The sequence below is a fragment of the Anastrepha ludens genome, chromosome 4 (assembly GCF_028408465.1).
Source record: "Anastrepha ludens isolate Willacy chromosome 4, idAnaLude1.1, whole genome shotgun sequence".
NCBI classification, from domain to species: domain Eukaryota; kingdom Metazoa; phylum Arthropoda; class Insecta; order Diptera; family Tephritidae; genus Anastrepha; species Anastrepha ludens.
This window is the reverse complement of record NC_071500.1, coordinates 56,621,044-56,644,295: the sequence shown is the minus strand read 5'-3', so window position 1 is coordinate 56,644,295 and position 23,252 is coordinate 56,621,044. Positions and strand designations below refer to the sequence as shown.

Genomic DNA, 23,252 nt, shown 5'->3' with positions numbered 1-23,252 from the left:
GATGAACTTAATTCATTTTTTGGCGATGAAGCTCCATCAAGGACCAGTGTTTATCGATGGTATGGTGAATTCAATCGTGGTCGTAGTTCACTCCAAGACGAATTTCGTGAAGGTCGTCCAAAATCAGTTGTTGTTCCGAAAACCATTGATGCTGTGCACGAACTGATATTGCAAGATCGTCATGTGACCTATCGTGAGATTGAGACAATCTTAGGCATTAGTGGAACCAGCATACATTCAATATTGCATAAATATTTGACTGTCAAAAAGATTTGTTCGCGTTGGATCGCACACAATTTGTCAATCGCTCAAAAAAAGGCTCCTTTCGATTGGTCGAAGGAAATGCTCAAAAAATACGATCGCGGGGATTCGAAACACGTCTATGACATCGAGACAGGTGATGAATCATGGATTTACTCGAGTGAGGCCGAAAGTAAACAGCAGTCGACTGTATGGGTGTTTCAAGATGAGCCAAATCCAACAAAAGTTGTTCGCGCTCGAGGCACTTCCAAGCAAATGATCGCCTGTTTTTTCGGAAAAACTGGACATGTCGCAACCGTACCACTAGAACAACGCAGAACAGTAAATTCTGAGTGGTACACAACCATTTATTTGCCAGTTGTCTTCCAAGAAATTAGGAAAACCAATCGCCAAAGACGGATCACTCTTCACCAGGAGAATGCGAGCTCTCACACATCGGCTCAAACAACTGCATTTTTGAGCACCCAAAACATCGAATTAATGGGTCATCCGCCGTATAGTTCTGACTTGGCACCGAATGACTTCTTTTTATTCCCGTACGTAAAAAACAAACTGAGAACAGAATGCATGTTTTGGAGGTACCTCATTCTGAGTGGCAAAAGTGCTTCGACTATTGGTTATAACGCATGCAAAAGTGTATAGATCTTCATGGAGAATATTTTGAAAAACAATAAAGTGATTTTCGATGATTAAAATTTGTTTTTATTCTCTAATCCCGACATATAAAAGGCACCCCTCGTAATGAAATTAGTTTCCACATGATTAGATAATTGCCAACGATAATTAACAGCTCATAAGCGTAAAAAAGGTCTCATAAATTCCCCTTTAATTATTGGTTGAATATTATTTACATAAATAAACTCACCGTTTCCCTCCTTTGTATTGGTTTTTAGGTAACTTACCTGAAATAAAAATAATATTTAATTATTAAAATTAAATTAGTTTCGACAAAAGAAAATAGCTCCGTCGAAAAAAGTAAAATATATCTCAATGTGGATACGTTCTGTGAAAACCGGGAATTGTTCAATAAAACGCAAAATAATTGTTTAATCATCAACATTTATTTTGTCCCCTTCAAAATAGGCTTTATTCGAAACAATACACATATGCCAACGATTAGTCCAGCCATCAAAGCATTCAAGCACCAAACGTGAACATTGATGGGCATCCCTCACAACACACATTGGCACAGTTGTAAACAACCTGAGAAAAAGGAAACGATTTTCCATTTCTTCTATAAATGCCCTGTCTTATAGAAGGAGAGAATGTCAACTCTGGGCAAATCACTGTTCAAGAGTCTCGAACAACTGTCTGGCCTAGACGTCAAATGCTGTAAATAACCATTAAACAAATTTGTATTGAGGATGTGGAGCAGAAGCGCCATGGAAGAATCGCCTCTTCAACCAACCAACCAAAGCTGATGAAATGTGCCTTAATATATGTATGTATGTAGCTGGCGTGAGGGCGGCATTTATAGGAAGTTCACTTCTAAGGATTGAGTAACGTTGCAACAGCGAAATTCTCGGTTCTAGAATGGCTTGCCCTGTCTCCTAATCTATCTCCCAACATCAAAATTAACAGCAAAGTATAGAATGACACAAGCATTGTTTGAAGTCATTAAAGTAGAATGGCACAGCATTTAAGAGGGCGTGTGTGAACTGCTGAGAATGACTGACGTTTTATTTTTAAATCGCAGCTCCACAATGTAGCGAGGAACAATCAGAGTTTTCAAACTGGTTACAACAGAGTCGAAAGGCGTGCAAGAATGTCAAAGATTTTGAAGAAGTTGTAACCTTGGGAAGGGTAGTATATGATGGGCCCTACAACAGAGAACTCCAATTTCCGCCAACTGCAAAATTTGCACGTGAAAGCAACAACAGTTTAGCTAATTTGATTTTAGTCGCTGCGCACACAAGCGACATGCCGAGGCCAGTGCTTCCAGGGACAAGTAGGGATTTATTTTTTAAACCATTTTGCGTACTTTCAGGAAATACGTATTATATTAAATAGCAATTGGATTACAATATATAGTGTAGTGCCACTAAATCATGTACAAAGTTGCATTCAAGGGCAATTTTTTGTTTTATTTACTACTCGTTAAACAGTCGGTGAATCGAAAGCTGCTATAGAGATGTTCGTGAAGGCGGGGTGGTAGACGAATATACGGGATATGCTGAGTTCAAGCCTTTAAATATATTGAAGTATATTATACATTTTCATAATTTAGATCAAAGGCAGGTTAATCTATATGTAGAGTGTTGTGTTCAGTCTGGCCAACGCTTGAAGAATGGAGGGAATGGAACGTGTATAGCTTCTCAGCCACGAATACTCAAATATACAACTATAATTAACATTTCCCTGGCTTTGAAGATTTCAAGCAATTTAAAGAAAGCGGGTTATTTATTTTTTTTTTTCAGGCCCTGAACACGCATGAAAACAAATCAAGGTTATGAGTAACTCAACGAAGAGGTAGCATGACAGTAGTAGGTATTATCTAGCAGAGAGCTTGCGAAAAATCATTCAATTAGATCGATAATCGAATTAACGTTATATTAATGCCGACTTACTACATTCAAATACTTACCGTTATTATTGCTTATGGCAAATCGTTGCTGCAACTGTTGCGCCAACGCCTGATGATGCTGCGCCAGTGGTGTTAACGGTGGCGGTTGCCCCAGCTGATGTGGTGCTGATTGTGAGTGTGGTACACCCGACATAGGAGACCCATCCCCGCCACCAACACTTCCTTGCCCATTATTACCACAGCCCGTGCCACTGGAAACGCACACACCTCCACCATCATTACCACCATTGTTTGCACCACCATTCATTGCATTAAATTGTTGCACAGATATTGATGTGGGTACATTACCCATGCCTCCCACTGTGCCACATTGCTGCTGTTGTTGCTGGTGCTGCTGCTGTTGCTGCAAGTGTTGCTGGTTAATAAGCGCTCCCCCAGCACTGCCGGCTGTGGTGGCATTTATGGAATTTTGTTGATTACCGCCATTTGCATTGTTATTGTTATTATTGCTAGCAGCCGAAAGGATGGAGCCATTGGCCATGTTGGTAGATGTGTTGGCGTTTGTGTTGTAGTAAGAATCCTCGCCTGCGGTGGAATGGAAGGAGAGAAGAGACATGGTAAGTTTGGAATAGATAAATATATACATACACATACTTATATATACAAACGTACAGTGAAAAGCACGCAAGCTTAAATTATAAACACAGCTGTACATATACATATTTGATGCTGTAAAAAAGCTGAGTTGAGCAGTAGAAGCTGAATTTTTAAAGCTTTTGTGCTTAAAGCGCCATCTGTTGGAGTCTAGCTGCACCAGCAAAAAGCTAACTAAAGCTCTAATTCATAAATTTAAATTTGGCATATTCGCCACAATCTTCATATCAATTGCATGTAATTGCAATTAATTGCAGCTCAATTAGCAACATATAAACGACATCGAAGTATGGTTGTCTCATATCCATGTGTGTTGATTAAAACATGCTGGCATACTAATCTGAAAGTTACTTTCTCAAATGAAACACAATACTGCTGATAGTTCGGCGCCAATCGAAATTAAAATTATTAATAAGATGTGTGCGTACAGTAGTCGGGACAAGTCTGCATACGTTCGAAGAGGCCATTTTTTCTAACTAGTGCAGTTTTATTTTAAAATTCCTTCATATTTACATATAAAGGTGAATCAAAAGTGATGCCTGGATGTCAGTAGTGAGTGATTACTAGAGGTACGAGTACCTTTGCCATGCCATGCCATCTTTAACATTTCTCAGGATATAAAATTTTACACGACAGAACAAAGCGTTCAAAGTACTAAACCTTATTATGAAAATGGTCAATTTTTAAGAACAACATATTGCCAATTTCGGAATTTTTTTGATGAAAATAATTGTCCGAATGAGTCGACAATTCAAAGGTTGGTGAACAAATTTCAAGAAAGTGATTACTGTCGAGGATAGAAAAAGGAATGACAGACCAAAAACTGGACATTATGTTGCGGATATTGGAGAGTCTCAACAATTAGGCATTCGTAAATCGACTGTTTGACGGATTTTACCTGTAGACGTGGCTCATAATTCACATTTAAATGATGTCATTTTTCACATATTATTGTTGAAGGCCGTATTTTGATTAATATGTGAATAATATGAAAATAGCGAAACCTGAAGAAATCTAAATTTGTAAATGTTTTGTTTTAGAAACATATCTAGGCGCGCCTTTTGAAAGTTCTTTAAAACATACACTCAGCAGAAAAAGTTTGCGTACAAACGTCGGTCTTATTTCTTTTATCCAGAAATAACTTGACTTTACCAAATTCCGAGAAAAATCGCATTCTATGCTTTATTGCTAGTCTCTTGCACAATCTGACAGCGTTCAAAGCAATGGAAATCTGCCAAAATTTTGGATCAATAAATTCACAATCAAGACTCATTCCGCAGCACAGAAAATTCTATGTATATATAGTAAATCGGGTATCCCCCGTGTCATAAAATAGTGTAAAAGTGTCGGAAAGTTATATTCGTACTTGTCTTCGTAAAAACAACAATTGAAGACGGATTTTATAACATTCATCATTTATTTTCAAGTTTAAAATATACAATACCACCTAAATGAAAGGAAATAAGCTCCTCTGAAAGGAAAATTATGCTTCAACTTTTCGAAGAAAGAAAAACATTGTAAAATCGGGCTGTTGTCACAAAGATACCGCTATTTTTGTTTCTTGATCGCGTTCAGGATGAGCAAAAATATTAACACAGTGGGAAACTCGCACTGTCAAGCAGAATAAAGTAAAACAAAGTTTTAAAAAGACCACCTGCAGGGGCATAATTCTCAAATACTTAAATAAAGCAGGGTATCTTGGTCACTTCGCCCGCAAAAAGCCCTTCATATCGTCAGTTAATAGGCAAAAGCGTACTGTTTTCGCAAGCGAGCACATAAACAAGCCTCGGGAGTTTTGGCAGAAGGTTATCTTTTCCGGTGAGAGCCAGTTTGGCGACTTTGGAATCAAGGGCGTAAGATTGTGTGGCGGAAAAGGGTACGGCACTCTATGTACAAATATACTTACCTTAATATCTTGAAAAGAAATTTTAAGCAAAGTGCTGAGGAATAAGGTCCAGGAAATGGCTACTACTTTCAGGAGGATAACGATCTGGAAAATACTGATGACATAGTTAAGCTTTGGTTACTCTATAACGTTCCTCATCAGCTTCGAACACCACAACAACCACTAGATTTGCATCCTATAGAGCACCTATGAGATTTACTGGAACGAAATACCCGCCGGCGCAAAATTACCTCAATGGCTATGCTCAAGGAAGTTATGCCCAACGAATGAGCTGAAATCTCTTCGACGGAAACCTCCTCTTCACAGCAGAACCTGCATAATCTTGTTCTAGATAATCCTATTGTGTTAAAGTGTTTATTACAAGCAAAGTGACCTGTAAGAGCTCCACAGAGTAAAATGAGGCCCCTTTTTATCTAGGATTAGAGCAGATTTTACTCTGTTTTCATTGAAGTTCAAAAACTTTTTAGAGTTATTAAGGCCGCTTGTGTCGTTCCAGTGTCACCTAATTTTAGTTTGGATCCATTTTTTGGTCTCCTGTTTTATATTATTTTTGTTAAAGCCAAAAAATGGGGTTGGCCCAATAAATAGCCTTTCTGCCCCTTTTTTGGCATAAAAGTCTGTCTTCTCGTTTTCTTCGTGTCCCTCATGTCCCCTCATGTCCCTGGTGCACAAATCAGTGAGACCCGATTATGAGTGGCCAGTTTGTTGAGTGCATCGTTGCACTCTATTAGGACTTTTGACTTAAATTTGAAGCTATTCAAGGCTTTGAGAACCGATTGACTGTCCGAAAGTATTTTAATTTTTACTTTCTCGAACCCTCTTTTGGATATGATTTCCACTGTTTCCATTATGGCGAAGTGACCCGGATGGAATATTGTGGTATCTGTACCTAGTGTTAGGGATTTATGTGCTCTAGGCCCCACTATTCCTGCTCCTACTCCTTGGAGCATTTTGGAACCATCTGTGTACCATTTTTGTGATTGATTCGATTTACTTAAATAGCAGATTTTGTGGAAATTTCGATTTAAACAAACTTTTTTAAATTTATTTTTTTCTTATGCTATTTGATTTTATTCAACTTTTTCTGTGGAAACTATATACCTTCTGCTCAAATATGAACGAGACGTTATCAATAAAACGATCCGCGGATGACATGTGGCAAAAATAAATTTTTTGTTGGATGGTAGGCAAAATTCAAATTGCAAATTTCAGCGTGATATGTCACATAGTTTGTTTTCTGTGCTACTGTAAACAAGTCAAGCTCGAGTGTGTTCTTCGAATTCTCTTTTATGACTTCAATTGTCTCAAAATGTTTTCCACGGAGCGGCAACTTGAGCTTGGGAAACAGGAAAAAGTCACATGGAGCCATATCAGGCGAATACGGTGCTTGCGGAACGATATTAACATTATTTGTGTTCAAATAATCGCGAACAAGACGTGATGTGTGAGCTGGTGCATTATCGTGATGCAAGAACCATGACTTGTTGTCCCACAATTCCTTCCTTTTAAGACGAATGTTCTCGCGCAAACACTTTAAAACGTCTAAATAATATTCAGCGTTAACCGATTTTGCGATTTGTGCGATTTTCAAGCACAATTTCCTTTACTTTTCCGATGTTTTCGTCCTTTACTGATGTTGCTGGACGACGTTCATGAGGCAAGTTTTCAACCGATGTAAGGCCCTCTTTGAACGATTTGTACCACTGGAAAACACGTGCACGCGATAGAGCAGAGTCCCCATAGGTTGTCTACAACATTTTTAAGGCGTCTGAAGCCAAAATTTTGTTGGAATAACAAAATTTCAAACAAATTCTTTGTTCAACTTGAATTTCCATCGTTAAATTCGAAGAACACACTCGAGCTTGACTTGTTACACAGAAAACAAACTATGTGACATATCACGCTGAAATTTGGCATGTAAGCTTATAACAGTCCTACCAAAAAACCAAAAATTTATTTTAGCCATATGTCATCCGCGGACCGTTTTATTGATAACGTCTCGTTCATATTTGAGCAGAAGGTATAATAATTGCTGCTTGATTAAAAATGTACTTTTTTCTCAAAAACAGCGAAATATTTTTGGTCCGTGAGAAGTTTTCTTTTTGCTTTTTTCAGCTTTTTTGCAAATTTCGAATTACAAAATAAAAATATCTGCCTTGGCGGCAAATACTTTCTGTTCAGCTAGATTGTTTATAAACTCAAGTTGTCGGCGGCTGTGTTGAATTTATCACACAATTTTCACGGCTTCACACTCATAAATGCAGTGCAATCCATCCACTTATCCACTACATTATAGCAACTACGAAAAGCTCTTCAAAATACTGTATTAACAGGCATTTTAAATTCCAATTAAGAACCAAGACTCAATAAATAATAAGAGACGTCGTTAAACCGGCTTATAAGAATACATAGATGGAGCTTATTTATTTGTAAGTGCGTGAGTGTGTGTATATAGACATGATTGTGCAACTGCATGCCAATAGCCCATTTCCCTATAAATTTGTTAAAATTGTGTCAGAACAGCGAAGCGTGTGCGCCTGGCTTGGATTATTTGCAACCGTAAAAATTGGTTCACTGTATGCCTGTGGCGTGCGATTAAACTTTCTTTTTGTTTGTGTGCTTTTATTTACAGATTTCTGTGCCTCCCACATCCTTGCACTTTTGAAAATGTATCAAAGATTTTATGCTTCCGCATTTACTAAAGGTATATAACTTTACATAATGGTTCTCAACAAGTGAACACATAAATCCTTTCTTCACTTTTATGGCCTTCACATGTATGCAATGCTTTTGAAAATTTGTGGAGACATACAATGTGACTTAATAGTTGTCTGTGCACGACTTACAAATTCAACTCAATGACAATAGTCAGAGCTAAGTATTTCATTCGTATGTATATGTGTATTTAAGCAAAATAGGCAGGTAATCCCAATTATTTATTTGCTACATGCAGTGCAACTCTTTCGTTTCTTTCGCAGGCTCACTTTCAGGTAGTACATATTTAACTTATTTTAGGATTTTTTTTTGCATTTACTTATCATTTCCTTAATGCATACATATGTACATATTAACACTTCTAAATACCATATGTCCATTTTTTAGCAACAGCTTTTGCGACTAAAGTTTCTATAAGCTGAGCTATTGAACATTTTGACAGGTTTAGCTCGCTTAATGAACTTGGCAGGCAATGTTCAGGGCATTGAAATATTTTTGTATTGCTCTGCTGAAACTAGCGTGTATAGTAAAAATGAAACTCAGGAAACTTTCGACTGCCCTTAGCTTTTTAGGATTAATCAAGTGAGACGGTGCCTTCCTTAGGTTAACCAGGTTATATTTCTGCTTGGCTAACTAGTAGCCTAGACTATTAGGGCCGCATTAAAAATACATAATTCAACGCAGAAAATTAGCTCGTCTACTGTCATCATGAGCTGGTTGTACATTGTTCTTCATTAACAAAATTTATTAATTCATTTACGCAACTCGCTCACACCGATATTACTACTCGGTAGTGCTCAGGTTGTAGCCCTGGGCGTCAAACACAAAATGATAGAAAAAGTTGTTTTTAACAGCTGTCGCCCTTCGGCAGGCAATGGCAAACCTCCGAGTGTATTTCTACCATGAAAAAGTTTCCCATAAAAACCATTGCCGTTCGGAGGCGGCATAAAGCTGTAGATCGCTCCATTTGTGGAAACGCATCAAAACGCCCACAACGAACAGGAGGAGGAGGAGCTCGGCCAAACGAACCACAATGGGTGTAAACAAGCGCCAATTATTATTATTTTTATTAGTTATTAATCTTGATCTCAATTGTCTACACAGTCCAGTTCAGAACATAACGCTGATTCGACCAGGTGAACAGAAGCCAGTAATTTAACTTATGCTACTTAGAAAAGATATTTTCATAGGAAATTGTTGAGGTGTCATCTTATATCAGGTTACTATGAACGTCACAAACGTAAAATCTAGAAAGACTGAATAGCATAGGCATATTCCAAATATAGATTTCTATTAAAATCTTTATCACATTTACGGACAACAGAGTCCTGGGGCATCAGAAGAACAAAAATGGTACATGTTGCCCTTCTCGCTGCCACCGCATGCCTCGATGTGTCAAGTCGCGGTAATCTCTCTTTGAACATAATCTAATCAAAATGTGCCAAGCACGCGGCTTCTACGTTGACAGTCAAGCAGCCATCAAAGCAATATCAACTGTAATGACAAACTCACACTGTGTACGACAATGCCGGAACAAGATCAATCTTCTAGGAACTGAGAAACAAGTCACCTTCTGCTGGGTTCTTGGACATAAGAGAATTGAAGGAAACGAGAGAGCGGGGTCGAAGTTTCTCCTGAAACAGTTCGCCAAGTTTTGCTCAAATATACTTGACGAGTTGCTCGAAAGAAACTTTTGCTCTATGCACAGCATATTGAAAAGCAGTAATCTTTCGCTTGAACGTACCTAGTTCAACCAAATAGTTACTGGGATGATGTGATATTCTGCGATGAGACTGAAATCATGCTGTATAGCAACGATGGATCCCACAGAGTGTGGAGGCAGCAATTAAAATCACTAGAAAGTCGGAATATTATACGGACATTTAAATTTGGCTAACTTTAAGTCATCCCCAAGCATATCCAGAAAGAGAGTATTAGGTAAAATGGGCAATACTTGATTATTCTGCAATGCCATTTGATAAATTGTGTAGTGTACTTTGGCTTCATTGCTGACAACTAACCTCAATTTAAATTCTACCAGGTCAACGATGCAAAATATAAAACTGCATGTGGCTGCTTTTTAATTGCAGCGAAGTATTGCAACAAAACTAATGCTCTAGAAGGCTCTCATCATACCCGCCCTAACGTATGGCGCAAAAGCTGGGACGATGACAATATCCGATGAGGCGTCCCTTGGAGTGTTTGAGAGAAAGATTCTGTGGAAGATTTTCGAACCTGTAAACGTTGGTGACGGCGGGTATCGCAGGCGATGGAACAATGAACTGTACTAGCTTTACGACAACAAAGACGTAGCGCAGCGAACAAAGCGGCTACGTTGGCTAGGTCATGTTGTCCAAATGGATACAAATGCTATCCAGCAGAGGAACAGGAAGGCCTCCTCTGCGTTGGAAAGATCAGATGGAGAAGGGCTTGGCTTCACATGGTATGTCCAACTGGCGCCGGTTAGCACGAGAAAGAAAAGCGTAAGCGGTTATCGCGCCAATCAAGAAGAAGAAGAAAGTGTTGGGAATACCAGCCCAAAAGCCGGATATCAATCCACTAGAAAACTTGTGGACATATTTGAAGAGAAAATTGCGAAAAAAAACACTCAAAACGTCGAGCAAAGCACAGAAACTTTATTTTAGGAGAATGGCGCAAGATACCTCAATATTATAATGCTCACAACTATTGACTCATTCTGTGAGAGACCATAAAGTTTACATATGCCCGGGAAAGCCACACAAAGCACAGATTCACATTTAATTATTTTTTATAACTTAAAACTACGACGGTCGTTAAAAAGGCCATCCAAAGTCCGTTGGGATAAACCTTTTTTACTCGTGCAATGCTGTTCTAGTTTGTTAATACAGCACCTTCTCGCTTGAATATAACCTGTGAAACGAGTTGGAACACTATTTGTTTTAATTTTGCGACCACAACTGCTACCTGCGACCAGAGCTGTTGCGTTGTCGTGATGGAAAATGCCGAATGCCAAACACTAAGAAAACTTGGTGTCGTCTGTTCTTTCAATCAACTAAACATAACCTCGATACGCATCAGTAGTGTAATCTCTTCGACTTCGCATAGACTTTTCCAACGATCTTCGTATTAAGAGAAATTTTTTTTTTTTTCTTTTTTATTTTTTTTTTTGTGTCATTTTTAAACGGAATAAATTTATTTCAAACAAAACCAAAGATTGCAATAAAACTATGAAAAAATACATATTTTCTTAAACAGTGTCTGAATTTCGCTAGATTAGTAGATGTCAAAACACTTGCTTGACCAACTATAGAAGACTGCATTCAATGCCATTTTAATACAGATACAGGTATTTTGTGTATTTTTAAATTATAAAGTATTTGTACATTGTGAAAAGTGTTGAATCAAGTGCTATGAAAATTTAAGTATAAGAAGATGAGAAAGTTAAATTTGGCAAGGATATTTCTTGAAGAATTAAATATAAGAGAAATAGCTGTAAGAAAATGAGTTCTAGCTCAAGACGTGTCAGCAATACTAGTTCAAAGGGGGAACCCCGTCACATACATACATTTCAAAATTGCCGAAGACGATGGTACAGAAATTGATACATAAAAACTTAAAAATGGTGATTCAACCGTTGGTCGTCCTGCTCAAAAGACACTTTTGGCAAAGGAAATATCACTAAAACTAAGCCGAAAACTCCAAAGTTAAAATTTTTAGTTGCGTGAGTTTTTGTACGTGAGGTCAAAATCAACTAGCGTTACCGCGATGAGTGTTTTCACCGCAGGTTAAAAAAAGTGGCAATCGAATAGTCTAGAAAAGTGTTTTCTTTTCGAGATTAAAATTGTTTGCTTCAAAAATAAAGATATCGGCCTGATGAAATCCCCGATTTTGACCCCATATGTCTAATATATTTTGAAAGCGCTGGCAACAAAGTGAAGATACCACATTTTAACTGAGTAGGATCGTATCCTTCAGGTAGTATGCTATAAAATAGTTGTAATAATAACCACAGCAAATTGAGATTAATTCAATGTCGGCAAGCATAAAAGCTAAAGGAGGCTCGACAAAATATTAATAAAATTTATCAAATTTTGTTATTATGACGTAAACAAATAATACAGCCGAATACGACCCGAATTCAAATACAAAATGTCGAACATTTTTTAATTTAAATGTAAAGTAAAATTGAGACCGAGTAAGAGGGATTGATAAATCGGGTGACTGATTGGATAACCCTTCGCTAGGCTTGCGAAGGTGATGTTAAAATATGAAAAATGCCCCCCGTAACAGGCCTATATAAGCGACTAAAATCAAATAGCGAAGAGCCGAAGAAAGTGTCAAATTGCCAATTAATAGGTGCATAAACTTTCTAAGTATATTATCAGCCTAACAAATATGAATAAAATCTGTGAAAGCTTAAGAATTGGAACTAACAATTTTGGTGAAAAAAGTTTAAGAAAAAGATTGAATTTGAAAGGCTAAAACTGGCTTCCTTCTTTGCATAAAACATCCTTTTGGAGGACTTCAAACTCTATATTATGCACTAAAGCATCATACTTTTAAGCAGAATGCTTACAGTACTGTGATTCGTAGCATTAATTGCAGAGTTATACTCATAATAAATTATTTCTCCACATTCAATCAATAATAGATGCGTTTTTACCAATTCAAGCAAACAAAATAATGTCCCGCCTAATGTGAGCGGGAGGTTTTTTACATTTCAAGCACAAAGCACTGCGTAATACGTATACAAATCTGGAAGACCATTGTAACCGACGCCTAAAATGATGCAACAGCAGCACTATCAATAATTTATGAGCGCATGCAGCGACCACAATTGTGCACAAGAATAATCCGTTATTCGAGCTTTTAAGTACTTCGCATACACTAGTAAGTTACTCCACTGATATGGCGTAAATGCCACTTTATTCCTTTCGTCGACGATCCCATCCCTTCATCTGCTTCATATACTCACCTGGCTCTTGTATATTCCCCAGTGGACTCTCTGGCAGCAGTATACCCTTCTGCACAAGATCCTCACGATTGGCACGTACTGATATTTTGCGTTCAAGTGCTGCGAAGCAAACGAGAAATCGGGAAGTGGATAAAGCAAGTTGTGGTTGTTGTTAGCAATAAAGAGAAGCAATTAGCACAAACAAACAAAAAGACAAAAAACAACTTAAAGTAAACGTGAGCGAATCAAGCACGCCTTATGTGGCGAATTACTCTTAAAGAAAATAGAATTTCCCCTTGCCAAGTAATAGTTTTAGTGTTAGTGAATGAAATAGTATGTTGTAGTATAGTATAGTAGTTAGTTAGTCGATGGAGTTAGTGTATTAGTGATTTAAATTAACTTTCCTGTAAGTAGTACAAAGTGCATATGTACATACATACATACATATGTATACACCCATATGATTGCAATATTTTAATGGTACTTACACTTGGAAGCTGCTTCGAATTTTTCGCTCTTCTTTTTCCGCCGCCATTTCCATGGTTTGAAGAATCGCCCCAAAGCACTTAACTTACTTTTACGCTCGAGCGGGGGTGTGCGTGTACCGGAGCCGAGACTATTTGTACGCAGGGCAGCACCGTTTTGCTTTTTAGCTGAAAATGAAGACAAAAAATATTATTAGTAAACTTTTTATTTTTAATTTTAATTTTTATTTCGAATTTTCCAGTTCGTAGCCCGATTAGTCCTACTTATATTTACATATAGAACTCTGTTCGAAAAAATAGCTGAAGATTTTACCTTTGGTAACAGATAAAAGGAGCACGGCGCAAGATCTTTCATTAAATGATCTAACTGTGGAATGCTGTATTTACTAGAACTCTCTTGCCAAACAAACCCATTCCGAAAACAAAAAACAAATCCTATACGAACAATCGCGACAACAAAGGCTATGAAACGAAAGCGAGAGGTACTTCTTTCTTTCTGGTTATGTTCGGTGCTCGGGATCCTGACAGGCCGATTATCACCAGCTGCGACTGGGTTATCACTTTCGAATGCTATACTCTGCCACATTTTTATTTTTAATTTTTTTCTCCTTCCTGACTTTTCGCAAGAAATCAACAATCAAAGCAAATAATCAGAATCAAGCATGCTTTTGAATGCAACGGAAAGTACAGATATGCCAATTTCACATGAGATTCATTAAAAAGAGAATTCTGAGAGCACACGTGCCAAACTCACTTTTATGGTATTGTCCTTGGGGGCTATTTGTTTTTCCAATAAGAAAAAGGAGGGCCCACGATAATCAGCCGCTGGTCACTGGTGTTACATGGCAAAGCCTTAGCTATTGGGTCTGGAATACAAAATTCTGAAGATTCTTTTTTCTACGACCAGCCCTAATAAAACATACTTATCACGAGTGCATACATACATACACAGACGCACGTTTATGTGAGAACAAAGAAGACATCATTGAAAGTCACAATTATCGATTTTCCCATCAATCGATTACTATGTATGTAGTTAAAAATAAGAATGAGCAACACATGTAATAAAGGTCATTGAGATAGGATGGTAGCTGGAGGCAAATGAGTTCGATGCTGCAAAACCATAATGTTAAATACAGCACTTTTGGGCTAAATACAGCACCAAGGCTAATGAATTTCCCCTCACATAAGTTAACTGGGACAACCGCCGTACCCGAATTGGCTACTGCGTGACTACTATTCGGAAGTTCACAGGTTTGAGACCCCGTTCACGAACCACCAACTTTTTTCTAATAGTTGTTACACCTCGGCAGGCAATGGCAAACCTCCAAGCATATTTCTTGCATTAAAAAGCTCCTCGTAGAAAAAAATAACCATCTGCTGTTCGAAGACGACGTAAAACTGTGGGTCCCTCCATTTGTGGAAAACATCAAGACGCACACCGCAAATAAGAAGAGAAGCGTGGCCAAACACCCAAAAAGTGCCAGTTATACAGGTTTATATATGTATGAATGTAAGTTAACTAAATTAGGTCACAAAAAATACGCTTCAGCAATATATGGTATAGGACGATTACCATCTAATGTATTTCTCGCTTAAGAATCTATTCCCTTATTATTATTTCAAAAAACACATACGAACATAACAAAAAACAAAATTGATTAAATTTTGAGCATTTTCTTGGCTCTTATATCCAGCAAATACCGTACAGACTAACGAAATTTGATAAAAGCAAACAAAATTGCAGATGAATTGAATCGGAAAATATAGCCAAAATGGCGAAAAAGGTGTTCATATTGATTTTAGAATATATTTATAGATACTCCATTTCCATATAAATACTTATATATGCAAACTTATGCACATGTATATACATACAAACATCAGACAGTCATTGTGAGTAAAGGATGCTTTTATACTCCTCATTTACTACTACATTCAGTTTTTATATGAATAGTCAAATGAATTGGCGGGCCTTTTTCTTTGCAAATTTAATTCTTCTGATGAAGCTAACTAATATAAGGTGCTTCATAACAACAAAGCATTTATTTGCTTTTTATTAAGTTTTAGTGATTTTTTTTTATGAAATTATATTTCATTATACATAGTACACAAACCATATAAACACGAGTTTCAAATTTTGTGCAAATTAAGAAGTACTTTAACACATTTTCATTGAAATTTAAAAGAAGTTAACCAAAATTTTTGGAAAAATTTCGAGCTAATTATAGTACATTGAATTTTGGTACAATAAAGTGTAAGCTTGGATATGGAACATTCGAGAGAAAATGCTCAAAATCGCCAGCAAAGAAATTCTCAAAACATCCACACGATTTTTGAGCCACTTCAGATTTGTTCTTTGTACCAAAATTTAATGGGCCATAAAAACGACGTACTCGAAATTTTCTACAAATACTGAATAAAAAGTTTGAAATTTGGATGAAAATGAAAAACTTATTCAATTTAAATAAGAAAGAAATGAATGGTCAAAACGTGGCCCTAATAAGTTATCAAACGCACTCTATATACTCGTATTCTGAAAATAAACCAAGTATGTAAATCAGACCTACGCATCAGATATAACAGCGAGATAGAGGAATTCCTACAAGGCGAAAACGTTTTGCGGTTTGTCAAATCGCAGCGCATCCGATGGCTAGGGAACGTTTGCAAAGTGCAAGATAAAAGAATATCTCGCAAAGTTCCAGATGCGCGCATGCTTGATGAAAAGCGAAGAGGACAGTCACGGAAACATTGGTTAGACGACGTTGAGGACGACCTCAGAAGCATAGGAGTGACCAACTCTCGTAGCCTGGCTATGGACCGAGATACATGGAGAAGAATTGTGGAGGAAGCTAAGGCTCACAACGAGCTGTGATGCTATGAGTGATGGTAAACAGACCATAAATACGGTTTTTCAAAGCTTCTCGAATGTAACGCATTGTAGCATATCTACCTTGTACAAAAATAGTTATTCTCATGTAAGTATTATAGCATGTAACAAGAATCAACTTTATTTGTTAGCCAGGAAAATTTTCAATCGCATTTGAAAATATGTATTTTATATGGAAGTGCTGCATACTTAGTTTTTTTATTTTCTCGTCGATTTAATTTTTTCAAAGAGGAAATATAATATTATTCAGAGGTAACCATGGCGTATACTTTATTTCACAGAGGAAAAGTGTTATCGCTGTGTGACTAAACCGCAAATTGGCACTGTTTGAAAGTCAATACCTCTGATTTGAACTTTCTAGAAATGGCATAAATTCAACTTTTATATACAAATGCGTGCTATAAATACACAATTTGTAATATCAAAATGGGAAAATCATAACAAAATTATATTTATATTTTTGCAATATTTTCGCAAAGTTAGCTGCAGATATAATATTTTTGCCTTTTAAATTTCCAAAATGAACTTTGCTTTTATGAAAAGGTTAAAAAATAGATCATCTGAATCATTGATCGCCTCAAAATACGAAGAGTTCTTTCGGTGCGCTGCCCGAAAGACGAGGGAACAGAACAAATGCTGGCAAACAACGGAAACTATCGGGTGTTCTTTAGCTCCATGAAAACTATCGATATCGATAACTATAGTTTGACAGCTGAGATTGGCAAACTGTGTTTACATTTCTGATCAGTAAGGTGCGTCAAACGCCAGAACAAAGTTTCCAAATTGTGGGAATATAAAGTATTTTGTTTGTTTTATGTTTTTTCGGTGGATGTCACTTTTGAAGCTGTAATTTTTTGATATTTGACAAGTAGAAACTACGCCATTATTAAAAACGGAACGATACACGCTTAAACAAAGCATTGAAATTAATAAAATTCATTATAAAATTTGGCAGAGACGGTTCGTAAAACTTGAACATTTTTGGGTCATCGTGAAGCACTTTGTCGGACCGCAATAGAGAAATTGGTGAAAAAATTCGAGCTGTTGAGACAGGTTCGTAATGTGAGACAAGTAAAACCCGTGCACGGCGCTTAAGAACAGTCGTAAAACCCAGGTTTGCCCAGTCCTTGTCGTTCTTTGGAATTAGGGATTCCACAAACGTCATTACACCGTATTTTGCGTAAAGATTTGGGTCTCAAGGCTCATAGAGTCCAGTTAACACAAGAACTCAAGCCGGCCAATCATCAACAACGTCGTGTCTTTGCTGATGGGATAGTTGTAATACATGAAAATGATCCGGAATTCCATCGGTGGCTTCGTCAACAAGCAAGATTGTCGGATCTGGGGTTCATAAAATCCAAGAGTTATTGTTGAAAAGCCTCTCTATCCTCAACGTGTGACTGTTTGGTGCGGTTTATGGTCCGGCGGAGTCATTGGACCTTACTTTTTCGAAAATGAAGCAACAGTTAAGGTGAATGGATTGCACTATCGAGAGATAATTAACGATTTTTCATGGCCGGAAATGGATAGTATTGGTCTGGACAACGTTTATTTTCAATAAGACGGCGCTACGTCTACGAATAACACCTCTTTTTGGAAAACCATGTACTTTGGAAAAAAAATAAATAAATCTGATCGCAAAGTTCATAAAACACTGGCGGCGGCACATCGGCCCTTATTTCTTTCGAAATGAGGAAGGAGCTTCCGTTACGGTGAATGGCGAGCGCTATCGAACCGTGCTGCTTGTATTTTTTAGTTTTTTAATTACCTAAACATCGATGATATTTGGATTATTTCCTTCACACAGTTCCCGATTCTGATGACATCAGTTATAACCTTTGAAATATGCTTAAGAACTGCTTAGCAGAAATACTCGGCGCGCAAGCGATTACATCAGTTAAATTTTCTGTGTTTGTTTTTAACGCAAGTTTCTATCGCACACAGGTTTCTCATGCTCCAAAACCACTTTACTCATCACAAATTCACACATGCAACTACCAGCATACGCATGCTTGTGAATAAGTACATACATACATATTATTGTAGCTACTTCTCTCGATGACACTACCATTTATGGTCATTACACTTGTAAATTGTGTGTTTGAGCGCCGAAACTGACTGTGGGTAAACCAAACAACCTGCAAATCGCTTGTGACTAATGTGCACACACACATAGACATATATATATAGACCCACACATGCATATATTTGTAAGATGCTTCCACTTGTACGACGTGGTGGCAACAATTGCTGCTGCAACTAGCATAACAATAATAACAGCAATAACAACAATATGTGCGCAACAGTAGCCAATGCGATTGCATTGCATGCCGCTATTTGTGGCTCAAACTGGTCAACATCACGTTTTCGTGTTACACAAAATTACCTCATTGCCCCTGTTTCAATCTCACGTCCAACACATCTATTCCACTTTTAGTTTTAATTTTTTATTAATTTTTTTGTCGCTTTTGTTTTGCTTGCATTTTTCTGTTGCACTTCCTGCAATGCCATCTGTGTGCTCCAACTATTGTTGCATACACCTTGAAACAATATGGTGGACAGAAATCGGTAGGCAGTCAATCCGGCTAGTTGTGGATCACCGAACGAAATCAACTAAATTACACACATACATGTAACACAACAAATTTAATCGCAGTTTTAAGTTTGGTCAAAATATAATTTTCTGCAAATACAATATTCGAAAACTTTTTTCTAAACAACAAGATTCAGGCAATGGATTGTGATAGAGGGGAAAATACATTAACAAAACGATATCTCAACATTTTGACAGTTTCGAGTGGTATTTTTTTTTTGTTCTGTTTCTTTTTTTTTTTTTTTTCTTGAACGTTTATTATTATTTTTTTTTTCAATAAAAGAATAGTTCAGTGTCGAATAAAAACCAGATAAATCTATTTTCCACTTTTATATAAAAATCAGTAAAATTCCAAAATTTTATTATTTTCCGCCTGACGATGTCTCCTCATAAAAACGAGGTCTTTCTCAACAGATGGGTCTTTTTTGTCTCTTTTGCGGAAAAGGGGGGAAAACACTCTCAGCAGAGGGATATGTAAGGGGTTAAAATGTACCATAAAATTATTAGTAATGAACTTCTACTAGAAGTTTCTTAATACGTCAAAGCTCTAAATTCAACTTCAACACCAGAATTAAGTCAAAACGGAAAATGTTGAAGTGTTAATTCCGTTAGACTGCATTAAAACATTATTTTTAATATATTAATTAAAGTAGGGAATGCTTGAGCATCCACAAATTTGCCTAATTTGGCTCCCAATGACTTACCACTACCTCTTCTGATACCTGAAACATTTTCTTCGCCGAATGAAAGAATTTTGCAGAGTTTCGGGAATGAAAGCTACTCTATTTTCAAGCAAAAAGGCCATAGGACGCAGGTAAGGTCTTTCTTTGAGGAACACTCACTGACTGTATAGGACCGGTGGACACATCTCAACAAGACAACGATTGCAAAGAGGCTTCAGAAAGTTGAACGTGTAGCGCTTATAAGTCTCAGCTGCGCTCTTAGTGACTAAAATGTGACTACCGTTAGATACAGATGAATCAAAAACTAAGATTTTGTCAGATAAAATACAAAATTTGACTAAAAGATTCAAAATTCGTTCCAGTTTTTCGGACAATCTACTAATAACAGAACTTTCTTAATGTTAAATTAGGCCCTGGTACTTAAATGCGTACAGATTAACCCTAGCTTGTAAGATGTATAGCGGAGGTTTTTCATAGTAGTTTTTTCCTTCGAAAAAAAGAAAAAATCGTTTAAAAAACCAAACCTGTGATAAATATACAAATATAATGATGTAGAATTAAGATTTATATCATATTCTGTAAATTGTGCGATAACATAAATATTGTAACGTTTTCTACTTAATAAACTCTTATCTTATCTTATCGTTAGATACATCTATATTTATTCTGATAGATAGGTAGGGTAGCCACTAATTCCAGGTATCTCATAACGAGATGGCGGAATATTTCCGCATCTATTTGATATGAGTGGCATTACATAGTGCTATACCCGGGAATTGTAAGACAGACAAATTACCAGAGGAGAGCTTTGATATAGAGATTGTGGGTACACCCCTCTCAACCTACAAACCGCCTGGAAGAAATAGCATTCTCACTTTAGCTAACACGAGATGGGTTGATAGTCTGGCATGTAAAATTAAAAAAATAATCAGGTCAAAATGGAACGTCAGACGTTCAAAGGAGCTACTTAAACGGTCAAGGAAAAACGTCTCTATGTTAGTAGCATAAACCTCTTATTGTCTCGGTTTCGTGCCTTACGTTTTCTATGCCCGAAATCCTAAAAAAAAAACTGAATGCTCATCTACACCGTCAGTCCGCCTGAAAGGCGGGCGGTCCCTTCTTTTATGTCTGTGGCACTTTCCAAAGAGTACTTATTGGGATCTGTTATCGGTATTAGATTGTAATAAGTAACCAGCCCATCTCAGTCTGTTGATCATTAATATATATCTGTGTTCACAAAAAAAGCAGCGCCTCAAAACGCGATGTTTTAAATATTTTTATAGGATCTTTGTTTCATTTTTTTATTCTTATTTTTTTATGATTGGAACAAAAATCATTTAACTAGAAGTTTCAAGCTTTGTACAAAATATTACAAAATTCAAAAAATTTTCATCAAAATGTCAAACTTTAAAATCAGAATTTTCGCAAAGTAATAAATTTTAATGTAATAAAGACCAAAAAAAATATTCAAGAATCAACTCGAATTTTGAACCATTTTAAACAGGTACAATATTATACCAAAACTGAATGGGTTACAAAACTGCATTTCCATAAAAACACGCACTAAAAGTTTCGAAATTTTGAGGAAAATCGATATTATGAATTGAAGGACTATGAAGGGAAACTAACAGGATCTAATAAGTGCCTCTTGGTATGTTCATAATATCCGCGAAGTCGCATATCCACAAATGGGTATATGGTATGTCCAATATGTGCTCAGAAGGCGAGACTCCGATATACTCCAAGTTGCAGACACTTTAACTAAATATTGACAACAAGGGTGGCTCCACACAATAGTGCCAATCACGATATGCTCGAGGTCTAGTAAAATGAAATCATGTTCACATTATATAGTCTGATTCAGTTCATGATTCAATCTTGTATTAGGGTGATATCTTTCACACCAGGGCCATGCCATTTCAAATTCGACCTGACTCACGTCAAGAAACTGCAGGCACCCTGAGCCACCTACCTAGAGAACTTAGTTTGAGAAAATAGATTGCATGACTCAAAAATTTGCATATTTATGTAAGGGTGAATGCTTCTCTATAAAAACGATAAATGTACTCCTCAATTGTATATTTTTGTGACACAAATGTGTAAATTTGAGACATGAGAGCTCGACACACCCTTATACACATTTTTTGTAGACCACTAAAGGAATGCATGCGGTGGATTTCGTCGCATTTAATGTGCAATATTGTCATTTGCAACCGGCGCTTGTTGTGAACCATACACTGCTATCAGCAACAGTAGTATCATAAGCATCACTGGCACTCGCATGTATTTACGAAGATGTGCATACAGTGGCTGACATTGTAATGTTTACGCCACCGGGTGCATAAAAGAATTTCGGGGGTTTTGAAAGAATTGAATAATTTTCAGATTTATTTATGTTAAAAATTTTTGTATGAAGTTTTTATAGGTAAATATATTCTTATGTTAAATATATAATTGATATTTTTTTAGGATAAAATAAACCCTTTGAAAAATATTTTTCCGTTTTTCTGTTCTATATTTTAGTCACTTCTGAATAACACGTAAATATTTTAATTCATTAACACGTAATTTTCAATTTATGTTGAAAATTGCATGGAGTTTTTGAAGTTAAATATATTTTGTACTTTTTTCTTAATTACTTATACTTATACTTTTATCAAATCTTTAAAAATAGATTAAAAAATGTGGTTAAAAATGTTTGGTGATTTTTGTTTTTTCGTTTCTTGTTAACATTTGTGCCAAAAAATGTAGAAAGAAAATAAAAAATTGGAAAACACATTTTAACCAAATAAACTTTTTCCAAAACACAAAAACAAATTTTTTTTAAGAAATTTTATCTAGGCAAAAAAAAAAACAATTATAAGAAGAACCGAAAAAGAAATAGAAAGACATGTGACTTTAAAAAAATGAATACCTAAACTTTCGACATGAAAGAAATCTCAGTTGTCTAATTTTCTTGAAAATTTTCCACTTTGTTCAAGCCTGGAAATAAACAACTAAAGACCAGGTCCAAAATATTTCAATCACTCGACATTGAATCGCTTACTTAACACATTTTTTATATAGATGAGGGTCTTAGAGTCGAATTAAATCAGTCCACAGAAAATATGTTGAAAACGCATTAAAATAGTCAAAAAAGTCCGAATGCTAATATTCTCCGACGAATTCTAGTTCTGTTTGTTGGGGGTATCTCTTTATTTATTCAATTCAGATAGCCAGTTTTTTTGCATAATTCAGCTGCAAAATGTTACGAGTTTTTATTTTTCTGACCCCAATTTATTAGGTAATCAAAAAAAAACAGGTACTAAAATATATTTTAATCAACTTTGCAGGTAACCTAAAAAAGTTTTGCAACAGAAATCAGCTGACTAACAACAGCTGAATATTGAACAGTCACAATTATAACCATATCGAGAGCCTTGTTATATCATGAAGCAAAAAACCCAGGTTAAGCTGGAGAAATCGATCGAAGATGTTTTACCACAGCCTACTATATATAGCAAAATTTGGTTGATTCAAGCAGCCATAAGAAATACCGAAGGCGTCACAAAATAGTGAAAAATAATAATAATTTAATAAAATAACAAGAAATAACTTAATAAAAA

The 23,252-nt window shown here is 36.4% G+C and overlaps 1 protein-coding gene across 1 annotated transcript in view; it reads right to left on the bottom strand.

The window, feature by feature from the left end:
- Nucleotides 1–2,813: 2,813 nt before the first annotated feature.
- Nucleotides 2,814–23,252, bottom strand: part of LOC128861840 (probable serine/threonine-protein kinase DDB_G0282963) — a 147,425-nt gene continuing 126,986 nt past the window's right edge. Inside the window, exons 5-7 of the mRNA XM_054100215.1 lie at nt 13,485–13,649; nt 13,018–13,116; nt 2,814–3,370 (exon numbers count right to left, since the gene is read on the bottom strand). Of these exons, the coding sequence (XP_053956190.1) occupies nt 2,814–3,370; nt 13,018–13,116; nt 13,485–13,649 (821 nt within the window). The remainder of the gene's footprint in view (nt 3,371–13,017; nt 13,117–13,484; nt 13,650–23,252) is intronic.